The 24848-nt window shown below is 43.8% G+C and overlaps 1 protein-coding gene across 3 annotated transcripts in view; it reads right to left on the bottom strand.

Moving 5' to 3' along the window:
* Positions 1-10314: 10314 nt before the first annotated feature.
* The window catches only part of LOC139278543 (RAD51-associated protein 1-like), a 72247-nt gene continuing 57713 nt past the window's right edge, over positions 10315-24848 (bottom strand). For 2 of the 3 annotated variants that reach the window (XM_070897424.1, XM_070897422.1), the window contains exons 7-9: positions 19942-20085; positions 18540-18671; positions 10315-11434 (exon numbers count right to left, since the gene is read on the bottom strand). In XM_070897424.1, coding sequence (XP_070753525.1) covers positions 11307-11434; positions 18540-18671; positions 19942-20085 — 404 coding nt within the window. In that variant the 3' untranslated portion in view covers positions 10315-11306. The remainder of the gene's footprint in view (positions 11435-18539; positions 18672-19941; positions 20086-24848) is intronic. The other variant, XM_070897423.1, reaches the window with a different exon arrangement.

Below are 24848 nucleotides of genomic sequence, written 5' to 3' on the forward strand. Positions count from 1 at the left end.
GCCTGGTGCTGCTGGTGTTGGGGCTGATCGTGGTGGGATTCTGAGGACCAAGGTGAGATAGTTTCATTGCTGATGTAATAGATGGCAGGTGAACTTGAGAGGGCAGAAGTGATCTGTGAATGGTGAGAGAGGTTGTTCTAATGAGGTAACACTAGATGGAAGGATTGCTCCAAAGACTTGCTAACTGCGTAAAGCTCAATGTGCTTTCCAAATGTAGTAAGCAAGAGCTTCTGATCTTGGAAAATGAATAGTTGTGAGATGGGAGCTTCTATAGCACATTTGCAGTTGTCAGGTAAAAGAAATGAATTCATGCTGACACAACACCCGACATCCTTACCTGACATAATCGTCGAGCAGCGTGAACCTCGTGGAAAATCTGGCAAAATGTTAAGTTCAGCTCAAAATTATCTTTAATCGCCTCTTAGCAAGGTCTTAATAGGTTAAGTTGCTTCCCCAACCGCTGCATGTCAAGTCTGTTCGGCATTGACAAACCCGCCATCTGGGAAAGTATCGTGGAGGAGGGTTGACAGCGGGATCCTGATCTAACAGCTGACCCGCGACCGATCCCATCCTCTGAGTGTTGGCAAAATTAAGGCCAGAGAATGTAACACCTATGAGAATGGTTAACAAGGCAAATTTGTCAATTAACACAAATGCCGTTTTCAATGTAGGTGGCAATGCATTTTGAAGATCAGTGTGCAGGGTTACAGATTGCAGATATATGAGTGCAATCCCACACCATGCTGCGCCACATTGTGTGGGACGAGATGTCTCCCTGGAATGGTGGTGGAGGGGAATTGGATCGGGAGCCTCTGCTGGGGTGCTGTTGTTCCTTGCCTGACACAAATAAGACCAATCTTTTCTACTTTTCTGTATGAATTCTATGGCTCACAGGGGACCTACAAAGGAAGAAAAAGACATCGGAGCATGTCCTCATAGGAGCATATGTACCCTTAAAAATGAAGAGCGAAAGACTGCAAAAGCAATGGGAGAGATAGAGACTTGGGGAAAGAGTAGTTTTTATGTGTCAATATAAAGGTACATATTGCATGAGCATATTAACAAATGTTATTTTAATCTATATTTAAAATAAATGTGACTGGATACTTGCTTTTATACTTTGAGATGTAGTAAGGCACTATATAAGTGCAAGTTCTTTTCTATATATATACTAGTCGACCTCCTGTATCATAGCACATGGAGCTTCAACATGAAAGTAAGAGGAGAGAGGGAGGGGATGTGTAAAGGATGAGAGAGGAGAGAGCTACAGAAAAAATAAGGGGAGAGTAAAGAAGAATGGAAGGGGAGGGGAGGAGGAGAGGTGAAAGGAAAGAAGGGAGAGATGGGGACAGAGAAAAAGGTGGAAGAGAAAGGAGGGTAGTATGAGGGGGAAAGGGAGGGGGAGGGAAGGGGGAATGAGGGATGGAGTAGAAGAGGAAAGATGGGGGGGATAGCAGATATGGAGGAGGGGAGGATGAAAAAGGAGGGAAAGGGAGGGATGGTGAAAGGAGAGTGTGGGGAAAATGGACGAGAGGCGAAGGCCGAGAAGGGGAGAAAGAGAAGGAATGGTGTAGGGGAAAGGGGCAGTAAGATAGGGGATTGAAGAAAAGGAATGGGGTGAGGTGGAAGGTGGGAGAGGTAGAGAAAGAGAGTAGATGGAGTGAGGAGTAGGAAGGGAGGAGGAAACAGGGAAGAGGAAGTGGAGAGGGAGAAATTGGGGTCAACATTTGTGTCAGCAGGGGTTGGGAGGCTGGTATGGATTTATTTTTCATTGGTAAGGGATGCTGGATAGTGTTGGGTCTCAGTGGGGACATTTCTGTCTCAAGCAGGTGAGGGATGCCTATCAATGTGTACCTCAATGTGGAGGATGTGCTGGAGCGTGATTTTTGTAATTTGTGATTTTGAGGGTGGGTGGGGGGGGGGGGGGCAGTCTCAGGATTAATTTTCTCCACCTGCGGTGGTGGTGGGCTTGCTGGAAATATTTCTTGCCTCAGCGGGAGGATGTTCAGAAATGGCCTCTTGCTTCAGCAGATGGAGGGAACAGGGGGTAAGGAGGTGGGGGGGGGGGGGGCGGGGGGTGAGGAGGTGGGGCGGGGGGGGGGGGGGGGTTGTGGTCAGAGATGGATCCTTGACTCAGCAGGGAAGTTTTTAAGATTGACCTTGTCTCAGCAGGGGAGGGATGCCCAGGTGTGTTTTATTGTCTCAGAGAGGGTGTCTGTGGGAGTTCATAGATGGAACCTTGCATCATCAGAGTTGGTGCCATGATAGATCTTTCCCTCAAAATAGGAGAGACGCAGGGTCTAATTTCTGATTTGGAACGGGACATAACTGAATGGGACACTTAACTGCTTGCTTTCCATTTTCTTTTGTGTGTGTGCTTTTTCAACTGACTAGTTTGCTATTACATTTTCTGATTCCTTTGTTTTGTTGCGGATAGTGAATTTAATTATCACGTTATTTTCTCATCAACTCTAATTCACAGTTCTAACAAAAGAGCAGCTGTAAATGGGTGCCTTTCATGTCGCTCTTTAACTGGCCTTTCATTTTTGTTTAGGTCAAGAAAATTGCTGTATTCTTTGAGGAAGCTCTGCACTTTTTAATAATCATTTTTAAAATTCTCCCTCTTGGTATTTCTAAGGGTGCTTTGGGTGGCCTGTCACATAACATTATGTTATTTAAAGTTATGCTGACAGTGCCATCTATATGTACAATTCTTTTGGAATGTTGCAGTGTTATAGAAATATTTTTGAGGTTTTCTGTCTAAGGATGATACTTGGTTAATATGAGAAATGGAAATAAATTAAATTTACTATCACAACACCTGCTGTAAGATGGGTTAATTTATAGAAATGCATCATAGTATAGTTAAGAGCAATAGATTAATTTAATAGCTTGGGTTATTTATTACAGTAAAATGGAAACATCAAGAGGTTAAACATATTGTTGCATTTGTTGTTACGTAAGATGTATTATTTGGGTTAAATGTCCCCTGTAAGCAGATCTTTCATCGCCTACAAATCAGAGTGAGTCTTTAACTGCCCAGTATCTACATAAATGTAGAAAAACCCAAGGATCAAGCGAAGTTCTCTGGCCCCTGTATTCGAGCCTACTGGAAAGCATCACCTATCACCACATAATCTCTCATTTCGGTGAGCAGATGGCTATATGCCTTATTCAGACTGAGGCTCGGGCTACAAACTAACAGACAAAATTATTTAACACTACACGGGCACATGAAAAATATTCAGTACATATTTACAGTATTTAGAAATTCTGCACTACCGGTCATTTAGCCTTGAAAATGGTCACTTACTTCTATGTCACAAGATGCTTCCGCAGAGCTAGATTTATCTTAGTCTTTCTTTAGTCTGGCTTTAGACTGACTCACTCACAGGTCCTGCTCCCTCCCCCACCCCCCACCACACACACACAACTGTCAGTCAATCCACTATCCCGAGGACTTCTGGCATGTCATCACATGTCCCAATCCATTTTGTATGATTTACAATGGCTGGTAATGAATATGTTGTCCAAAAAACTATCAAGGACATTATTTGACAAATTGTATTAAATCAGCATTAGCATATTAACCTGCTCTTTGTTCAACAGAAACCAAAATGTATAGTATTGGCTTTGGTTTATCAGACTGTAAAGTGTATTCCTGCAGCATACAAAAACGCCCAGCAGAAACCAATATTAACCCAATGAGTGCCGTGACCAGCCAAAAAGAATCGGAAATAATCTTAACAAAGACGAATGCTTCATTTTGTCACACGCATGAACAATTAGCAACCCAGTACATAACCCAATATTTACTATACCTGTTTAAAAGATTAGCTGTTCAATCTATTGACCCTATATAAACATAATACATTAAAATATTTACATTGCATGTACTTCCTGTCAGTCTTCCTGTAATATTTCATTTTGTCACACTATATTGAACGTGTTGTTGCCTCCCATCTTTCTCGCAACTCCATGTTTGAACTCCTCCAATCAGGTTTATGCTCCTGCCACACCACTGAAATGGCCCTTAGAAAAGTCACAAATGACATCCTATGTGACCATGGTAAACTATCCCTATTTATCCTTTCAATCTGTCTGCAATGTTTGACACAATTGATCGCACTATCCTCCTCCAAAACCTCTCCTCCGTCGTCCAGCTGGGTGGGACTACCCTCACTTGGTTCCATTCTCATCTTTCCAGTCAAAGCCAGAGAATTACCTGCAACGACATCGCTTCCCACTCCTGCACTGTTTTACCTCTGGGCTCCCCCAAGGATCTAACTTTGGCCTCATATCTCCTCTAAACCTCCCCCCAATTACTTTAAATCAATGCTCCCTGGTTGTTGACCCCTCTGCAAAGGGAAACAGATCCTTCCTATCCATTCTATCAAGGCCCCTCATAATTTTATACACCTCAATAAGGTCTCCCCTCAGCCTCCTCTGTTACAAAGGAAACAGAAAACAGACCCAGCATCTCCAATCTTTCCTCATAGCCAAAATTCTTCAGTCCAGGCAACATTTTTGCAAATCTCCTCCGCACCCTTTCTAGTGCAATCGCATCTTTCTTGTAATGTAGTGACCAGAACTGTACGCAGTACTCCAGCTGCGGCCTAACCAGTGTTTTATACAGTTCAAGCATAACCTCCTTGCTTTTGTATTCCAGAGAGTGGTGAACTTGTGGAATTCTCTACCACAGAAAGTTGTTGAGGCCAATTCACTAAATATATTCAAAAAGGAGTTAGATGTAGTCCTTACTACTAGGGGGATCAGGGGGTATGGCGAGAAGGCAGGAATGGGGTACTGAAGTTGCATGTTCAGCCATGAACTCATTGAATGGCGGTGCAGGCTAGAAGGGCCGAATGGCCTACTCCTGCACCAATTTTCTATGTTTCTATGCCTCGACTAATAAAGTCAAGTATTCCATATGCCTTCGTAACCACCTTATCTACCTGGTCTGCTATCTTCAGGGATCTGTGGACCTGCACTCCAAGGTCCCTTTGTTCCTCAACACTTTTCAGTGTCCTACCATTTAATATGTATTCACATGCCTTGTTAGACCTCCCCAAATGCATTACCTCACATTTATCTGGATTGAATTCCATTTGCCGTTGTTTGGCCCACCTGACCAAGACATTGATATCTTCCTACAGTCCGCAGCTTTCTTCTTCATTATCAACCACACAGCATATTTTAGTGTCATCTGCAAACTTCTTAATCATATCCCCAACATTCAAGTCTAAGTCATTGATATATACCACAAAAAGCAAGGGACCCACCAATGAGTCCTGCGGAATCCCACTGGATACAGCTTTCCAGTCACAAAAACACCCATCAATCATTACCCTTTGCTTCCTGCCTCCAAGCCAATTTTGGATCCAACTTGCCACTTTGCCCTGGATCCCATGGGCTTTTACTTTCGTGATCAGTCTGTCATGTGGGACCTTGAAAAATTCAATCGTTAGTCAGACACGACCTTCCATGCTGACTGTCCTTGATTAATCTCTTTCCAAATGAAGATTTATCCTGTCCCTCAGGATTTTTTTCAATAATTTTCCCATCACTGAGGTTAGGCTGATTGTCCTGTAATTACTCGTTCTATCCCTTTCTCCCTTTTTAAACGAAAGTACATTAGCAATCCTCCAGTCCTCTGGCACTTCAACTGTAGCCAGAGATGACTGGAAAATGATGGTCAGAGCCTCTGCTGTTTCCTCTTTTGCTTCTCTTAACAGCCTGGGATACATTTAATCCAGGCCTGGGGATTTACCCAATTTCAAAGCTGCTAAGCCCCTTAAAGTTTCCTCTCTCACTATGTTTATCTCGACTAATATTTCACACTCCTCCTCCCTCATTGCAAAGTCTGCATCACCCCTCTCTTTTGTGAAAACTGATGCAAAGTATTAATTAAGAATCATACCCACGCCTTCTGCCTCCACACACAGATTTCCTTGCTCATGCACCCTCCATAAACTTATTATCCAAAATTATCTTGCCCGCATTCTAACTCACACCATATTCCCATTCACCCATCACTCTTGTGCTCGCTGACCTACATTGGCTCCCTGTCCAGCAACATCTTGATTTTAAAATTCTCATCCTGGTTTTCAAATCCCTCCATGACCTTGCCCCTCTCTATCTCTATAACCTCCTCCAGCCCTACAACCCTCCAAGATCTCTGCACTCCTCCAATCCTGGCCTTTTGCGCATCCCTGATTTTCATTGCTGCTCCACCATTGACGGTCGTGCCTTCAGCTGCCTAGGCTCTGAAATTTAACTCTTTGACCAAGTCCTAATAGCTCCTCATGTGGCTCGGTGTCAAATTTTGTTTGGTAACGCTCCTGTGAAGCAGCTTGGGACATTTTACTGTGTTAAAGGCGCTATATAAATACAAGTTATTGTTGTATTCCTTCATACTATTGCTGTCACAGTTGAATTATCCTACTTACTTATTTCAATGATGCTCATTTAATCCGAGCTGATGCTGCTGTGCACTAATCTTCTGATTCTTCCCTCTGATTGGAAATGATCAGATGATATCCCAGACCACTGATTTCTGCAGGGTTCCCTCTCTTTCTGCTCCACCCACCCCCCGCCCCCGGTCATGCTCTCTGTATCACCTTCTGACCTACTCTTGCTGCTGCCTGATGGTGCTGATTTTAGGCCTCAGGCTATAGTCTACTTGTTCCCTCTGCCCAGCTTCTTCTGTCATCACAATGAATTCTCGGGCATCCCGCTTCAGGTTGTGGAGTTATCAGCTCAGGCCAACCACTCCCTTCACCGCTGAGATCTATGCGCCTTACCCATGATCAAGCCACAGCTACCAACCCACCTGTCCTGGCCTCGAACCATGTCCCAATATTACACCCCCTCAACTTTGGAAATTTGAGAATCTATGAAGAAGAAGAGGCTGAAGGGGAGGTGGGATTTGGAGGATTAGAATTGAGAGGATAAGAGGTAAGGGACAGGACATAGAAGGGGCTAGGAATGGAGAGGAGGGTGGGGGTAAAGGCGATGGGGTAAATGTATACTGTTTTCCCTTTAAGAGATGTGATGATTTTACCTCAAATATTCACAGTGCAACAACCTTCTGTGTATAGACATCTCTCCTACCAACAATGTCTCCGCAAGATCCTGCAAATCCCCTGGCAGGACAGGCGTACCAGCATCAGTGTCCTCGTCTAGGCTAACATCCCCAGCATTAAAGCACTGACCACACTCGATCAGCTTCGCTGGGCAGGCCACACAGTACACATGCCAGATACGAGACTCTCTAAACAAATGCTTTATGCGGAGCTCCTTCATGGTAAACGAGCCAAAGGTGGACAGTGGAAAAGTTACAAGGACACCCTTAAAGCCTCCCTGGTAAAGTGCGACATCACCACTGACACCTGGGAGATCCTGGCCGAAGACCGTCCAAGGTGGAGAAAGTGCATCCGGGAGGGCGTTGAGCACTTCGAGTCTCAACGCAAAGAGCGTGAAGAGGTCAGGCGCAGGCAGCGGAAGGAGCGCGCGGTAAACCAGCCCCACCCACCCCTTCCCTCGACAAATGTCTGTCCCACCTGTAACAGGGTCTGTGGCTCTCGCATTGGACTGTTCAGCCACCAAAGAACTCACTTTGGGAGTGGAAGCAAGTCTTCCTCGATTCAGAGGGACTGCCTATGATGATGACCCTCCTCCTCACTCTGACTGACAATTTTAAATTGTTAACTCCATCAATGACTCCCCAAACACACAAAATAGTTTTATATTCATCCCATAAAAACCCTTCATTATTTAAATAGTCCCAGTGTCTCAAGTCTGTCATCATGACTATAGTTTCGCATCCCTGGCGAATCTACGGTGCGCAATGCTATCCTTTCTAAAATGGGCAATCCAAAGCTCTACAGTATACTCTAGCTGTGGCTTAACCATTACTGTGCACAAATTTATCATAACTTTCTTACTTCTTTACTTTTACTCTGCCCCTATTTATCAATATGGGATAAATCTGATTTTTGGGGTAATTCATGCTCCCAGTGGGGATTAAGGTGCTCAAGCATGGGTCAGAAATAGGGCTACAATATTAAAGCCCCATTCTCTAATACATACTCTCTACGAACACAGTTCTCAGTGGGATTGTAGAACCACCCTTTAAGTTCATTACTCAAATACCTAAATAACCAAGCTGCTCTGTGCTGCCATCTTGTGGTCAGAGTTTATATGATGCCTTCTTTCAGGATTGACTGTCAAAAAGATTTCTAATATTATGGTGTATTTTTGACAAATGATAATATAATTAAAGTGGGTTGAGGCATCTTGATGGTAGCTTGGTCGTGGAAGTGAATATCATCATGGTGACTATCCCCAATTAATAACATTATCATGCTCCTTTTAACAATTCATCTCATTGAAAAACGTCATTGAAATAAATGTATTCCCCAGTTCATAGGGGAAAGAAGCCTTTTTTGGATCATTAAGCACTGTAGGCGTCAATAAATTTATCTGGAGTACACATGGTTTCAAACATTGACCATTTCTGGAACTTGCATTAACAGTTCGTATTTGACACTTAACTCGAGACATGCGATGTCATGATCAGTTATGCAACATCTTGAAATGCTGGTGCAGTTTGAAGTAGCGTCGCCTATTGACGTCAGTGCTTGATGACTGTTAAGGAAGTTACGAGCGAGCTTCTGCTATAGCTTTTTAATAGATAGCCCAGTCTTTCTGCACATAAACACTTTATTAATCATGCTGCTGTCTGTACAGCCACAGATGCAAGCACTTCACATAATAAACAATGCCCATTTATTCATTACTCTCTGCATTGTGAAAGAAAATGTCCTACAGGAAATACTTACTGTTTTTGCAACAGAATCTCACCATAATCTTAGTAACATCATTGCCACTCATGTGAAGACATATTTCCTACCATCTTCGTCAAATTCTTTGTAGTTATATTAAATTTATGTCCTCTTGTTAATGTCTCACCGACCAATGGAAACAATCTACCATTATTTACGTTAACATAATCCTTCATAATCCCGGAGCCTTCTATTGGGTCAATCCTGTTTGCTTGGTAAACTATACCAACTTTTTATCTTGCAGTCATGGAGGTAAATATTTTAAGAAAAATAGTGGTTGAGTTAAAACAACTCGGTGAATTTAATACTTTCACTAAATGGATTACAAAGAGGGTATTTTAGCTCCCAGGTGCCGGCAGAATGGGTAGGACCACCATCCAGGAGATGCTGCGAGAGGCTCGGTTCATTTTAAGCTGCACCTCGTTTAAATGCAGCAGGTGAGCTTTTCGCCTGAAACGGGTATTCAGACAATTCGACGGGTTCTGGCCGGCGAAACTCGGGCAGCCTGTGGGCCCCCTGCTGGCAGGGGGAGGTTCAGGAGAGCTTCACAAACATGTGGGGGGGCGGGAGGCTGTGGCGGCAGCATCCCAATCTAACCTCATGGGGCCCGGAGCGCTCTCGGCTCCACAGAGACTTTTGTATTTTTGGGGCCACCATTTCTGTCTGATTGCTTTTACTGAGCGAATGATCACGGCGGCTGCTCCACTCAGTAGCTCAACAAAATGGCTATGCGGAGATTGACGAGGGAACTGCCTGAGCCAGGCGGGCATTTCAACTGCCCAAGGAAACTGAAACCTATAAATGGTTCCTTAAGATTGTTGAAAGTCATACCTAGAGATATAATGCAGACCATTATCATGCCCTTGTTGCTTGTAAGAATCAGCACTTAAACTGGAATTAAAAAAGAAAGTATTTTAACCAAAATTAGCATCTTTAGAAGAGCTAAAAAGGAAAACAGAAATGCTGTAAATTAGAGATAAGAAATGCTGGAAACTGCTCTGTTGAATGGTTACACCAAAATGTTAACCTGCCTTTCTCCTTTAGATGCTAATCAACATGTTGTACATTTCTACCATTTTCTGTTTTACAGTGGAGAAACAAGTTTATTTAACTGTATTCCATTTTGTGAACTCAAAGTTGTGGTTTCAAGGTTCACTCAAGGGCTTGCGAGTAATCTCGGCCGACAATTCAGTGTAATACTGAGGGAGTACTCCATGGTACACCACCAAAAAACTATTACCTGGTCATGCCTCTAATTTGCTGGTTGTGGGCCCCTGCCATGTGCAAATTGGCTGTTTTGTTTGGCAACATAACAACAATGACTGCACTTTAAAAGTAATTTATTAGTTGCAAAGTGCTTTCGGACATTTCTCAGATGTAATAGGGTGTGATTATACATTCAGGATTTTTTGCACCACTGAAAAAGAAACACTCTATACCCTTCACACTTGTTACAAACATGTGTTTATTTTAAATTTACAAAAATAGTTATTTTAATTCCAAACTTAAAACTGCCATAAATGTATACCAAATACTGGTGACATGGTTAAAAAGGACATGTGTAATTTGTATTTGGGCATGAACAGACTGTCAATGTTATTAAGTCATACTTGCTTAATAAGAACAATCTGATAATACATTCGAATTATTAAGCATCAGCAGTTTTTCAGCCTCAACATTATAGAAAGTACAATCCCAAAAATAAAGTATTGACAAGCCATGTGAGTCTGGTCAGAGTTGCTTGCAGGCTATGATAAACCACTTGGGTAAAAGTTCCAAGTGTAAGCCAATGTTACCATTACAGACTACTGCACCGATGAGAGAAGATTCACTGATTGTGTCTGGTATTGCAAATGTGCTTATAAAGAGCATGTTTAAAATTACATTATGCTGTGCGTAGAGTGGAAATCATCCCTCAAGCTATCTGAAAATGAAAGCCATAAAAGCATGCCATAAAACACCAACAACTCTATGGCCTCTATAAGTAAGTGCATCATAGAAATATGGGCATTTTCTGTTGTGGTCTCACACCTGTTGGGCCTGGGTTGAAACTGTTCAGATTTAATATACAGGCCTTTATCACAGAGCAAAAAGCTTTTACCCACATTCACCTGGAATGAATTTTAACCCAGATTAGACACCCATGCACTGAGACTTGCCTTGAAAATGATCAGTAATAAGATACCTCAGTTTTGATGGCAGACATAAAAACATACTCAAATTCTCAATGTCTGATAGTTTCTATTCTGAAACACACTGGGTAAGATTTCCTCCTGGCCTTTATGTGGAACGACATTGTCAATATGATCGAGAAGATTTCCTTAATCGCCATTTCTACCAAAATTGTAAACAGGTTCTGAAAGAAATATATCATCCTAAACGAACGAATAGTGTGACTTGATGTCAATCTCACAGCAATAGAAGATTAAGTTTCATCTTACAAGCAGTTTTAAACCATGTTCAATGATTGTCAGTACTGGGGTGCAAAGGTTTCACTCTGGCTAATCGAGACAGGCCGAGTCGAAGGCCTTGGCAAGGACTTCTGACAGAAACTCCTTCCTGTGAATTATTGCTGCTTTCTTTAGAGGCTGTAAGAGAAGATTAAACATTTCTGATTTTAAAAAAATGTACAAATATAAATGGCTGAAGGCATATCATTTTAATCACCGATAAGATTAATTAATTACATTCTTAAACTTTCCAATTTCAAAACAGGAATGTGACAAAATATCACAATATAATTTTTGATCCATGTTCCAGGATCTACCACATTTGCTTCGCATAACGTGGAGTTTTACATAGTGACAAAATTGAAGCATGATTATGTAGTGTTATTATGGTAGCAGTCACAAGTCATAAGGAGTTTAAAACAGTTGCAGACAGAATCATATCCCCAGCCTAATTGGATTCGAATGCTGCTAAGATTTATTCAGTTAACTTCAAGACTACAGGCTGGAGGGAGGAGTCTCAAACAAAAAATAAATGTGATTTGTCCCGTTATATGTATGACTGATAAGCTCCTTTTGAAGTAAGCTGACTGGCATTTAACCCTGCTGCCCCTCCCAGTAACTATTTGAGGGGTACTTAAATAAGTTTAAACTGTTCAAATCAATCGGTTAAAACCTTCAGAGAGATAGGTAAAGACCAGTTAGCTCCTACAGTTAGAACAATTACAGGAAAGGATATAAAGGTTAATCCTCTAAAATGACAATATGGCATAGATACTGTATTAACTTAATTTATTTCAAAGAGTTGCTTAGTATAGCTCTTGTAATTATACAAGTATATTACTGTTATATATTTACTTGTGCACCAATCGATCAATATAAAAATACACCTGTACACTGTCAACTTTTCCCATTATATATTTCTATGTCCACAATTATGAAGGAAATATATATATATTCATTCAAAGAACATAAGAAATAGGAGCAGGAGTAGGCCATACAGCCACTCAAACCTGCTCCACCATTTAATATGATCATGGCTGATCCGATCATGGACTCAGGTCCACTTCCCTGCCCGCTCCCCATAACCCCTTTACCCCTTATCGGTTAAGAAACTGCCCATCTCTGTCTTAAATTTATTCAATGTCCCAGCTTCCATAGCTCTCTGAGGCAGCAAATTCCACAGATTTACAACTCTGAGAAGAAATTCCTCCTCATCTAAATGGGTGGCCCCTTATTCGAAGATTATGCCCCCTAGTTCTAGTCTTCCCTATCAGTGGAAACATCCTTTCTGCATCCACTTTGTCAAGCCCCCTCGTAATCTTCTACGTTTCAGTAAGATCACCTCTCATTCTTCTGAATTCCAATGAGTAGAGGCCCAACTTACTCAACTTTCCTCATAAGTCAACCCCCTCATCTCCGGAATCAACCTAGTGAACCTTCTCTGAACTGCCTCCAAAGCAAGTATATCCTTTCTTAAATATGGAAACCAAAACTGTACGCAGTATTCCAGGTATGGCCTCATCAATACATAGAAACATAGAAAATAGGTGCAGGAGTAGGCCATTCGGCCCTTCTAGCCTGCACCGCCATTCAATGAGTTCATGGCTGAACATACAACTTCAGTACCCCGTTTCTGCTTTCTCGCCATACCCCTTGATCCCCCTAGTAGTAAGAACTTCAACTAACTCCTTTTTGAATATATTTAGTGAATTGGCCTCAACAACTTTCTGTGGTAGAGAATTCCACTGGTTCACCACACTCTGGGTGAAGAAGTTTCTCCTCATCTCGGTCCTAAATGGCTTACCCCTTATCCTTAGGCTGTGTCCCCTGGTTCTGGACTTCCGTAACATTGGGAACATTCTTCCTGCATCTAACCTGTCTAAACCCATCAGAATTTTAAACATTTCTATGAGGTCCCCTCTCATTCTTCTGAACTCCAGTGAATACAAGCCCAGTTGATCCAGTCTTTCTTGATAGGTCAGTCCCGCCATCCCGGGAATCAGTCTGGTGAACCTTCGCTGCACTCCCTCAATAGCAATGTCCTTCAATAGGAATGTCCTTCCTCAGGTTAGGAGACCAAAACTGTCCACAATACTCCAGGTGTGGCCTCACCAAGGCCCTGTACAACTGTAGCAACACCTCCCTGCCCCTGTACTCAAATCCCCTCGCTATGAAGGCCAACATGCCATTTGCTTTCTTAACCGCCTGCTGTACCTGCATACCAACCTTCAATGACTGATGTACCATGACACCCAGGTCTCGTTGCACCTCCCCTTTTCCTAATCTGCCACCATTCAGATAATAGTCTGTCTCTCTGTTTTTACAACCAAAGTGGATAACCTCACATTTATCCACATTATACTTCATCTGCCATGCATTTGCCCACTCACCTAACCTATCCAAGTCGCTCTGCAGCCTCATAGCATCCTCCTCGCAGCTCACACTGCCACCCAACTTAGTGTCATCCGCAAATTTGGAGATACTACATTTAATCCCCTCATCTAAATCATTAATGTACAGTGTAAACAGCTGGGGCCCCAGCACAGAACCTTGCGGTACCCCTGCCTGCCATTCTGAAAAGTACCCATTTACTCCTACTCTTAGCTTCCTGTCTGACAACCAGTTCTCAATCCATGTCAGCACACTACCCCCAATCCCATGTGCTTTAACTTTGCACATTAATCTTTTGTGTGGGACCTTGTCGAAAGCCTTCTTAAAGTCCAAATATACCACATCAACTGGTTCTCCCTTGTCCACTCTATTGGAAACATCCTCAAAAAATTCCAGAAGATTTGTCAAGCATGATTTCCCTTTCACAAATCCATGCTGACTTGGACCTATCATGTCACCTCTTTCCAAATGCACTGCTATGACATCCTTAATAATTGATTCCATCATTTTACCCACTACCGATGTCAGGCTGACCGGTCTATAATTCCCTGTTTTCTCTCTCCCTCCTTTTTTAAAAAGTGGGGTTACATTGGCTACCCTCCACTCGATAGGAACTGATCCAGAGTCAATGGAATGTTGGAAATGACTGTCAATGCATCCGCTATTTCCAAGGCCACCTCCTTAAGTACTCTGGGATGCAGTCCATCAGGCCCTGGGGATTTATCGGCCTTCAATCCCATCAATTTCCCGACTAATAAAGATTTCCCTCAGTTCCTCCTCCTTACTAGACCCTCTGACCCCTTTTATATCCGGAAGGTTGTTTGTGTCCTCCTTAGTGAATACCGAACCAAAGTACTTGTTCAATTGGTCCGCCATTTCTTTGTTCCCCGTTATGACTTCCCCTGATTCTGACTGCAGGGGACCTACTTTTGTCTTTACTAACCTTTTTCTCTTTACATATCTATAGAAACTTTTGCAATCCATCTTAATGTTCCCTGCAAGCTTCTTCTCGTACTCCATTTTCCCTGCCCTAATCAAACCCTTTGTCCTCCTCTGCTGAGTTCTAAATTTCTCCCAGTTCGCTACTATTTCTGGCCAATTTGTATGCCGCTTCCTTGGCTTTAATACTATCCCTGATTTCCCTTGATAGCCACGGTTGAGCCACCTTCCCTTTTTTATTTTTACGCCAGACAGGAATGTACAATTGTTGTAGTTCATCCATGCGGTCTCTAAATGTCTGCCATTGCGCATCCAAAGTCAACCTCTTAAGTATCATTCGCCAATCTATCCTAGCCAATTCATGCCTCATACCTTCAAAGTTACCCTTCTTTAAGTTCTGGACCATGATCTCTGAATTAACTGTTTCATTCTCCATCCTAATGCAGAATTCCCCTATATTATGGTCACTCTTCCCCAAGGGGCCTCGCACAACGAGATTGCTAATTAATCCTCTCTCATTACACAACACCCAGTCTAAGATGGCCTCCCCCCTAGTTGGTTCCTCGACATATTGGTCTAGAAAACCATCCCTTATGCACTCCAGGAAATCCTCCTCCACCGTATTGCTTCCAGTTTGGTTAGCCCAATTTATGTGCATATTAAAGTCACCCATGATAACTGCTGCACCTTTATTGCATGCACCCCTAATTTCCTGTTTGATGCCCTCCCCAACATCACTACTACTGTACTACTGTTTGGAGGTCTGTACACAACCCCCACTAATGTTTTTTGCCCTTTGGTGTTCTGCAGCTCTACCCATATAGATTCCACATCATCCAAGCTAATGTCCTTCCTAACTATTGCATTAATCTCCTCCTTAACCAGCAATGCTACCCCACCTCCTTTTCCTTTTATTCTATCCTTCCTGAATGTTGAATACCCCTGGATGTTAAGTTCCCAGCCCTGATCATCCTGGAGCCACGTCTCTGTAATCCCAATCACATCATATTTGTTAACATCTATTTGCACAGTTAATTCATCCACCTTATTACGGATACTCCTTGCATTAAGACACAAAGCCTTCAGGCTTGTTTTTTTAACACCCTTTGTCCTTTTAGAATTTTGCTGTACAGTGGCCCTTTTTGTTCTTTGCCTTGGGTTTCTCTGCCCTCCACTTTTCCTCATCTCCTTTCTGTCTTTTGCTTTTGTCTCCTTTTTGTTTCCCTCTGTCTCCCTGCATTGGTTCCCATCTCCCTGCCATATTAGTTTAACTCCTCCCCAACAGCATTAGCAAACACTCCCCCCCCCTAGGACATTGGTTCCGGTCCTGCCCAGGTGCAGACCGTCCGGTTTGTACTGGTCCCACCTCCCCCAGAACCGGTTCCAATGCCCCAGGAATTTTAATCCCTCCCTGCTGCACCACTGCTCAAGCCACGTATTCATCTGTGCTATCCTGCAATTCCTACTCTGACTAGCACGTGGCACTGGTAGCAATCCCGAGATTACTACTTTTGAGGTCCTACTTTTTAATTTAGCTCCTAGCTCCTTAAATTCGTTTCGTAGGACCTCATCCCTTTTTTTACCTATGTCGTTGGTACCAATGTGCACCACGACAACTGGCTGTTCTCCCTCCCTTTTTAGAATGTCCTGCACCCGCTCCGAGACATCCTTGACCCTTGCACCAGGGAGGCAACATACCATCCTGGAGTCTCGGTTGCAGCCGCAGAAACGCCTATCTATTCCCTTTACAATTGAATCCCCTATCACTATCGCTCTCCCACTCTTTTTCCTGCCCTCCTGTGCAACAGAGCCAGCCACGGTGCCATGAACTTGGCTGCTGCTGTCCTCCCCTGATGAGTCATCCCCCCCAACAGTACCCAAAGCAGTGTATCTGTTTTGCAGGGGGATGACCACAGGGGACCCCTGCACTACCTTCCTTGCACTGCTCTTCCTGCTGGTCTTCCATTCCCTATCTGGCTGTGGACCCTTTCCCTGCGGTACGACCAACTCGCTACACGTGCTACTCACGTCATTCTCAGCATCATGGATGCTCCAGAGTGAATTCACCCTCAGCTCCAACTCCGCAACGCGGTCCGTCAGGAGCTGGAGGTGGATACACTTCCCGCACACGTAGTCGTCAGGAACACTGGAGTCGTCCCTGAGTTCCCACATGGTACAGGAGGAGCATAACATGTGACCGAGCTGTCCTGCCATGAATTAACCCTTAGATAAGCAACAACAATGCTAAAGTTTACTCACTGTTATAGAAGAGAAAAAAGAAAAGCTACTCACCAATCACCAGCCAATCATTTACCCCCTCGGCTGTGACGTCACCTTTCTGTTTCTTTCTACTTCTTTTTTGCCTTCTCCCTGTAGCTGCATAAGTCACGTCTTTTATAGGCCTCACCAACGGATCTCCTCGACGCTGGGCCCCGGACCCCCTGCTGTGCCTTTTATAGGCTTCACCAACAAACTCCCGACGCTGCTCCCGACTGCCGCCGACGCTGGGCCCCGGACTCCCTGCTGTGCCTTTTATAGGCCTCACCAACGGACCTCCTCGACGCTGCTCCCGACTGCCGCCGACACTGGGCCCCGGACTCCCGCTGTGCCTTTTATAGGCCTCACCAACTGACCTCCTCGACGCTGCTCCCGACGCAGTATATATACCCTGTATAACTGTAGCAAGACTTCCCTGCTTTTATACTCCATCCCTTTTGCAATAAAGGCCTAGATTCCATTGGCCTTCCTGATCACTTGCTGTACCTGCATACTAACCTTTTGTGTTTCATGCCAAGTACCCCCAGTATTGTACTGCAGCACTTTGCAATTTTTCTCCATTTAAATAATAACTTGCTCTTTGATTTTTTTTCTGCCAAAGTGCATGACCTCACACTCCATCTGCCAAATTTTTGCTCACTCACTTAGCCTGTTTATGTCCTTTTTTTGTGTCCTCCTCACACATTGCTTTTCCTCCCATCTTTGTATCGTCAGCAAACTTGGCTACGTTACACTCGGTCCTTTCTTCCAAGACATTAATATAGATTGTAAATAATTGGGGTCCCAGCACTGATCCCTGCGGCACCCCACTAGTTACTGGTTGCCAACCTGAGAATGAACCATTTATCCCGACTCTCTGTTTTCTGTTAGTTAGCCAATCCTCTATCCATGCTAATATATTGCCCCCAACCCTGTGAACTTTTATCTTGTGCAGTAATGCTGTAATTAAACACTCCCAACAATGCTGGTGTTGTAGCATTTCAGTTTACTCAGCTATTTCACTCAGTTACTCAGATACTCAGTTATTTCAGCTCCTCGGACTGTGCTGCGGAGAAACTCCTATGCTACAACCAGGTTTAATACTCTGCTTCGCCAACTGCCGCACATTTTGCTATTTAACTATACATAATATCAATTCAAAAGTATTTTACTCAAAAGTATTATATAAAATTAAGGATAGAATGTATAAGTTCAAAATGGTGACTGAATTACCCACGTCATTCTGGTCTAATTATTCCTGCCCTCTACCCCCACTTCACCTGAAAACTTATTCTTGGGGAGCAATTTTAACCCTGCCTGCCTGGCGGAAAGTGGGTGGGTGGGCAGTTAAAATAGCCCAAGTCACTTTCTCTGCCTGTAACTGCCTGTAAACCTGACGCTATTTTAACCTGCTCCACTGAATTCCTTTTTAACATATGCAAGATTGCGTCCTGATGACACAACGGGACCCAACTGCAATGTTTACTAGGCCCGAGCAGGAAGCAGCAGTGAATTCCCTGCCAGGCCAACCCATCATTGTTGTGGATCAGGGCCAGAAAAGGTAAGTTTAAGATTCTTTTTATTTCCTTGTGGGGCCAGGATGGGGGCGGGAGTGCTGTAATTTACAAAATAAAATTGTATTTATTGGATAACACACATGTACCTGGTGGAGTCCACTTTGGCTTTCTCATTCCAATGGAAGGACTCAATGCTTGTAATGATTTGCAAGATGGTGGAGAAGCTGGCATTGCCTCCAATAACAATGGCTTGCTTTTTGCAGGAACTAGAGCTACAAGGGACAATACAATATTAAACACTATATATATTACATGTATATAATTTCACTGTTGCCACTTTATAATCAGCTCATGGGAAGTGCACAAGAGCAGCACTGAGTAGCTGTTGTTTTCCTGCACTGTATAGAAGTGCTTGGTCCATTCAGAATATGCCCACAATGGCATGACTAAAGTTGGTAACAGCAAAAATGAACCTGAATCAAACCACTTTATGACAACATGTTGGAGCACCAGAAGGCCATAGGGATGCGGAATTGGGAGCACTGATGTGAAACATCCCAGCCTAGGTCTCTCTTCTCACATTTCTCAAGTGACCACACAACAAATCTGCTTCTAAGCATTTGCTTATGCTCTTCTAAAACAAGCCTCCGGAAGGTGCAGAAGCAACAAAGACTGCCTTGCCCTTTAATGGTACTTTCTTCTTATTTGTGAAGTATTTGGCTTCTCACTGGGGCTTCCACCTGAAATTGCATATTATTTATTTTTGGAGATGCTTGGGAAGTAGTCCAATCCAACAAGTATTCTAACATTACAATGTAGGTGGTTTACTTTTATACTAATTTGTTCTGATTAGAGTAGTTATACTTTAGTAAGATGCAATTCCTGAAGGTCTCCTTTTAGCTATACTTTTTGCCATTTCTGATCTCTATCAAGCAGTTATTACAAATATAGTGCTAATTGAACATTGGCTCTTCTGTTCATATAGTATTTGTTCATTGTAAATAGTGCTCTCTGGGATTCGGGTACATTTGGGATTTATCAGCTGTATCTCTACAGTTCCAAATAGCAGGATGTAGTTTATCAGGATTTCTTATTAATTTCTAAGTAATTGGTTTTGCAATAAAGTGTTGTATGGTATTTGGTGAGTTAAAAAAAAAATCTGTATTTTCTTAACCTTGCCAGGTAATTAAATTGCTTCAGTTAATATTAAGCAAATTATTTAATGGTTCCGATGGGAAAAAGTAATAAAAATGGCGCAATCCATTAATCTTTGTAAGCAGCTTTCAGAAATAAAACTACATTTTTGCTAAATGCCATTGAAGCAATGCAACAGAGTGCTATAAATAAACAGAATGTCTCCAGGTAGCTACAAAAAGAACTCTGCATTTCATCTATGAAAGTCTGTTAATTATTGCTGACTGACATTTCACAATCATTCTACAGTTAACCGGATTACAGCATCCACAATGGCCTTGCTCTATAATTTATAGCATGAGTTTACTATACAGGAAGCATTTATTTGCAATGATCAATGGAACCTACCTGTAGCACTAGTGTTGGGTTTGGAAGATGGTTTCTCTTTCTTCTTCATTTGTATTTTGATTTTATTCCTTTTCTTGTTTTTATTTGACAGATTTTTAAAAGTGAATTCCTCATCCTCACTTTCACTGCTTTCTGATTCTTCAGCTGCAACAAACACAATGCAGTTTAAAGTTTAGATCTACGCGAACCGTAAAACTCAACGTCAGAGTGAATTGCCAAAATAATATTCAATTATTTCAGTTTTATTCTCAACCTTTCATAGACCAGAATATAAAACTATTGAAAATTTCAGCAGAGAAGGGGGGCATTTGGTATATTGTACCTATACTAGCTCTACCTCAGAACTACCTTGTATCTATACTGATCCTATTTCCTTGCTCTTTCACCATATGCTTTACCACTTCTTCAAATGTTTATCTAATTCCCTCTTAAATGTTGATTGATCTCTCGGTTACTTCACTCCATTGAGAGTTTTGCTGTTCAAGATATATATTCATTCTCTTTTTCCCAAAACGTGTTACCTGACTTACTGATGCTGAAATGCATTTGCCACATATCTGCCCATACCACTATCCTCTTTATGTCTCCCTGTAGTTTCCTGCATTCTTCCTCGGTTTGTCATGACCCCAATTTAGTATGTCAAATGTCATTATCCCCCTATATCCAAATCATTTTTGTATATGGGGAGCAGAAGTCCCAACACTGACCTCTTGGGAGCAGGAAAATTGAAACTCCAGTTTTGAATATGCTTTGTGCATGCCAACTGTGATGGTTTAAGAATTTTCTCATAGAATGCCACAATACAGTTAGAGAGTCAAGGGTAAAATAATCTAAACAAAATACAGCAGTAAAAATAAGCCATGTCAAACTGGCTTGAAGTGTGCCCTAAAAGTCAATTTATTCTTGTGTGGCTATTTCCTGTTCCAGATTTTAGTTAGATCGTAAACCCTAGGCTTTTAAATTTATTACATTAGTTATGCTACCACAAACTTTTCTGAAATGGACTGTTGATACATATACACAGTACTGCCACAACATAAGATGTGGTCATGTCATATACCAAAAAGCAACAGGACTGATGTCAAGTGTGATCTATGATGAAAGACTGGAGATTAAGTTTCATAGTCTAAAGAGAAAGAGACAGTAAAGGGAGAACCTACCCACTGAGGTATATTGAATTAGTACAGGTAAATGCAGATTTTTTTTTCAAAGTCAGTCAAGAAAGTAGGATCAATGGAAGTAAATGGAAAATAAAAGGTAAAGTTCAGAACATATATCAGATAGGTTTATTACACAAAAGGTTTATAAATGACTGAAATGGTCTACCAAGAAAAGTAATGAGGCAAAAGCATTGGAGTCATTTTAAATTCAGGTAGATGCTATGATGGAAGAGCAAAAATGTTACATGGATTAGATGAATAAATAGCCTTTGCTCATCTCTGTTGCATGAAAGGATGAATTTTAATTCTGATTGAAGTTTCCCAGAAATGCACAATATCAGTGTATAGCAATCTTGCATTTAGATAAAAAACCGTATCATAGCTGGACTTAGATTTTCTACTTCTAAGCTCCCGAGCCCACAATTTTCTGCAAATTAAAATGAATTGGCCATAGTTTAGGTGTCAGCCTTGGCTCAAGGTTAGCACTCTTGCCTCTGCATCAGAAGGATATGGGTTCAAGCCTCATTCCAGAGACGTGAGCACATAATCTAAGCCAACGCTTCAGTACAGTACTGAGGAAATGCTGTAATGTCAGAGATACTGTCTTTTCGATGAAATGTTAAACCAAGATCCTGTCTGCCCTCTCAGATGGATGCAAAAGATCCCATGGCACTATTCAAAAAGTGATTACACGTCAAAGTACTTTATTGACTGTGAAGCACTTTGGGACATCCTGGAGTCACGAAAGGTACTATACAAATGCAAGTTCTTGCTTTAACTTCAGCTTCTTTTGCAAGTGGTAGCTGTCATCCTATGGTAAAAATACAAGAACTCAATAAATGAATACTGTACATAAATCTCAGTACCTTGTATGAAGGGAACAATAAAAAAGATATTGAGAGAGATGCTGGAATGTGCAGTTAGCTCCTGAATGCCTGAGAAGTGATCTCAGTCCTGCGTAATGAGAGAGCATAGGAACAGGAATAGGCCATTCAATCCCTTGAGCCGGTACCGCTATTCAATGAGATCATGGCTGATCTGTATCTCAACTCCAGCCACCTGCCTTGGCTCCATATTATTTTATACCATTATACCATTGTCTAGCAAAAATCTAACAATCTCAGTTTTAAAATTATTAATTGCCCTAGTGTCTATTGCTTTTTGAGAGTTCTATACTTCTACCACGCTTTGCATGAAGAAGTGTTTTGTAACTTCTGAATATCCTGGCTCTGATTTTAAGGTTATGTTCCCTTGTCCTAGACCCCCCCAACCAGCAGAAAAAGTTTCTCTCTATCTATCCTATCACTTCCTTTCAAAATCCTAAAAACCTCAAATCAAATCACCCTTTAACCCCCTACATTCCAGGGAATACACACCTAGGCTATGTAATCTCGCTTCATAATCTAACCCTTGGTGCCCTGTTAACATCCTGGTAAATCTGTGCTGCACTCCTTCCAAGGCCAACATATCCTTTCTAAGGTGCCCAGAACTGTACATAGTATCCAGATGTGGTTTAACCAGGGCTTTGTACAGATGTAGCAAAACTTCCTTCCCGTTATATTCTAGCCCTCTAGTTATAAAGGCTAACATTCCATTAGCTTTTTTGATTATTTTCACCCACTCACTTAATCTATCAATGTCTCTTTATAATTTTAAACTCCCCTCTATACTACTTACTATACTACTAAGAAGATGAGATAACAGGACTATCAAGGTCAATGTGTGACCATCACCTGTACACTTCCCATCTTTGTCTTTGGATGCTGGCTTAGTAATAAAAGATGACCAGAAAGTTGAGTGGCTGTTGGACGCTTGTACAAAGACTACATCAAAATACTCAGCCATAGAAAGGATATTGCTGATCATGAAGCATGGGATTGGGAATATGTGTCTGATGATAGGATAGACTCAACAAATGATATGGTTAATCATTTTCTTGTCTCTACAGCCAGAGTCATAAATAAACTGAAGCCAAAACCTGCTGGATCATTCATTCACCCAGCAGGATCCTGTTAATGTAACTAAAAAAGAGAGCTGTAGGTGAAATCAGGGAGCCTTTAAAGAATTAGTGAGCTCTTGTGATGGTAGATTTGTGAGGTAATGTGTTGTGCGAGGCACCGACCTGCAAGGAACCATCTGCAGCAGGTCGGGGCCATAAAAAGAGCATATACTATCTGCAAGGTACAGCACGAGCACGAGGGGACGGCTGTGAAGAGGGCAACTGGATTGGATGTCACCATAATCCAGGCCGGTGATTGGAGGGTGGGTAGGTACAGCAGGAGCGGCGAAGTAGCGATGAGAGATTGCAGAGCGACGTGATCGGGACCCAGGAGAGGAGAGGGGCCAGGGGCAGCACAGGCCAGCCAAACTGCGATATGTGTGCGCACTAGGTCCGTGCAGCAGAACTGGTCTCCAGTCATCTTAGTTAATCCTTGCCACTGGACTAAGACCTAGCTCTGTCAAGCCCGTGTGGTGGCTCCAGGCGCCGAACTGTGTGGGAGGAGACTGAAGCACGCAGCCCCTAGCCCTGGCCGAATGGCCTCACTGGGGCTACGTGAATAAGGCTCCTCCCATTGCCAGCTCCTGCTCCCCACCCCCCCCGACCAGACCCGACACCTGCTCCCCGCCGCTTCCGGACCAGACCCGACACCCGCTCCCCGCTCCCCCCTGCCTCCGGACCAGACCCGACACCCGCTCCCCCCCACCTCCCGACTGACCCGACCCGCGCTCCTGTTCCCGCTCCGCCCCCCCGACTGGACCCGACCCGACACGCGCTCCTGTTCCCGCTCCCCCGACTGGACCCGACCCGAGCTCCTGTTCCCGCTCCGCCCCCCCCCCCGCCGGACTGGACCCAACCCGACCCGCGCTCCTGTTCCCGCTCCCCGCCCCCCTGACTGGACCTGACCCGACCCGCGCTCCTGTTCCCGCTCCCCGCCTGGACCCGACCCGCGCTCCCGTTCCGCTCCCCCAACCCGACCCGCGCTCCCCGCCCCCCGACCTGACCCACCCCCACTGGACCGACCCGACCTCCCTTCCCGGATTGGATCCGACCTGACCTCCCCACCCCCCCTTTCTCTCTCTCTTCCTCCCCTCCCCCTCCCCCTCTCTCTCTCTCTCCTCCCCCCCTCTCTCTCTCTCTCCTCCCATTCCCTCTCTCTCTCTCCTCCCCCCCCTCTCTCTCTCTCTCTCCCCCTCTCTCTCTCCCCCCCCTCTCTCTCTCCTCTCTCCCCCCCTCTCTCTCTCTCCTCCCCCCCTCTCTCTCTCTCCTCCCCCCCTCTCTCTCTCTCTCCCCCCCTCTCTCTCTCTCTCCCTCCCCCCCTCTCTCTCTCCTCCCCCCCTCTCTCTCTCCTCCCCCCTCTCTCTCTCTCTCTCTCTCTCCTTCCTCCCCCCCCCCTCTCTCTCTCTCTCTCTCTCTCTCCTCCCCCCCTCTCTCTCTCTCTCTCTCTCCTCTCCCCCCCTCTCTCTCTCTCTCCCCTCCCCCCCCCCCCTCTCTCTCTCTCTCTCTCTCTCCTCCCCCCCTCTCTCCTCCCCCCCCTCTCTCTCTCTCTCTCCTACCCCCCCCTCTCTCTCTCCTCCCCCCTCCTCCCTCTCTCCTCCCCCCTCCTCCCTCCCTCTCTCCTCCCCCCCTCCCTCCTCTCTCTCCTCTCCCCCCCCCTCTCTCCTCCCCCCCCTCTCTCTCTCTCTCTCTCCCCCCCTCTCTCTCTCTCTCCTCCCCCCCTCTCTCTCTCTCTCTCCTCCCCCCCTCTC

The sequence above is a fragment of the Pristiophorus japonicus genome, chromosome 13, assembly GCF_044704955.1.
Source record: "Pristiophorus japonicus isolate sPriJap1 chromosome 13, sPriJap1.hap1, whole genome shotgun sequence".
NCBI classification, from domain to species: domain Eukaryota; kingdom Metazoa; phylum Chordata; class Chondrichthyes; family Pristiophoridae; genus Pristiophorus; species Pristiophorus japonicus.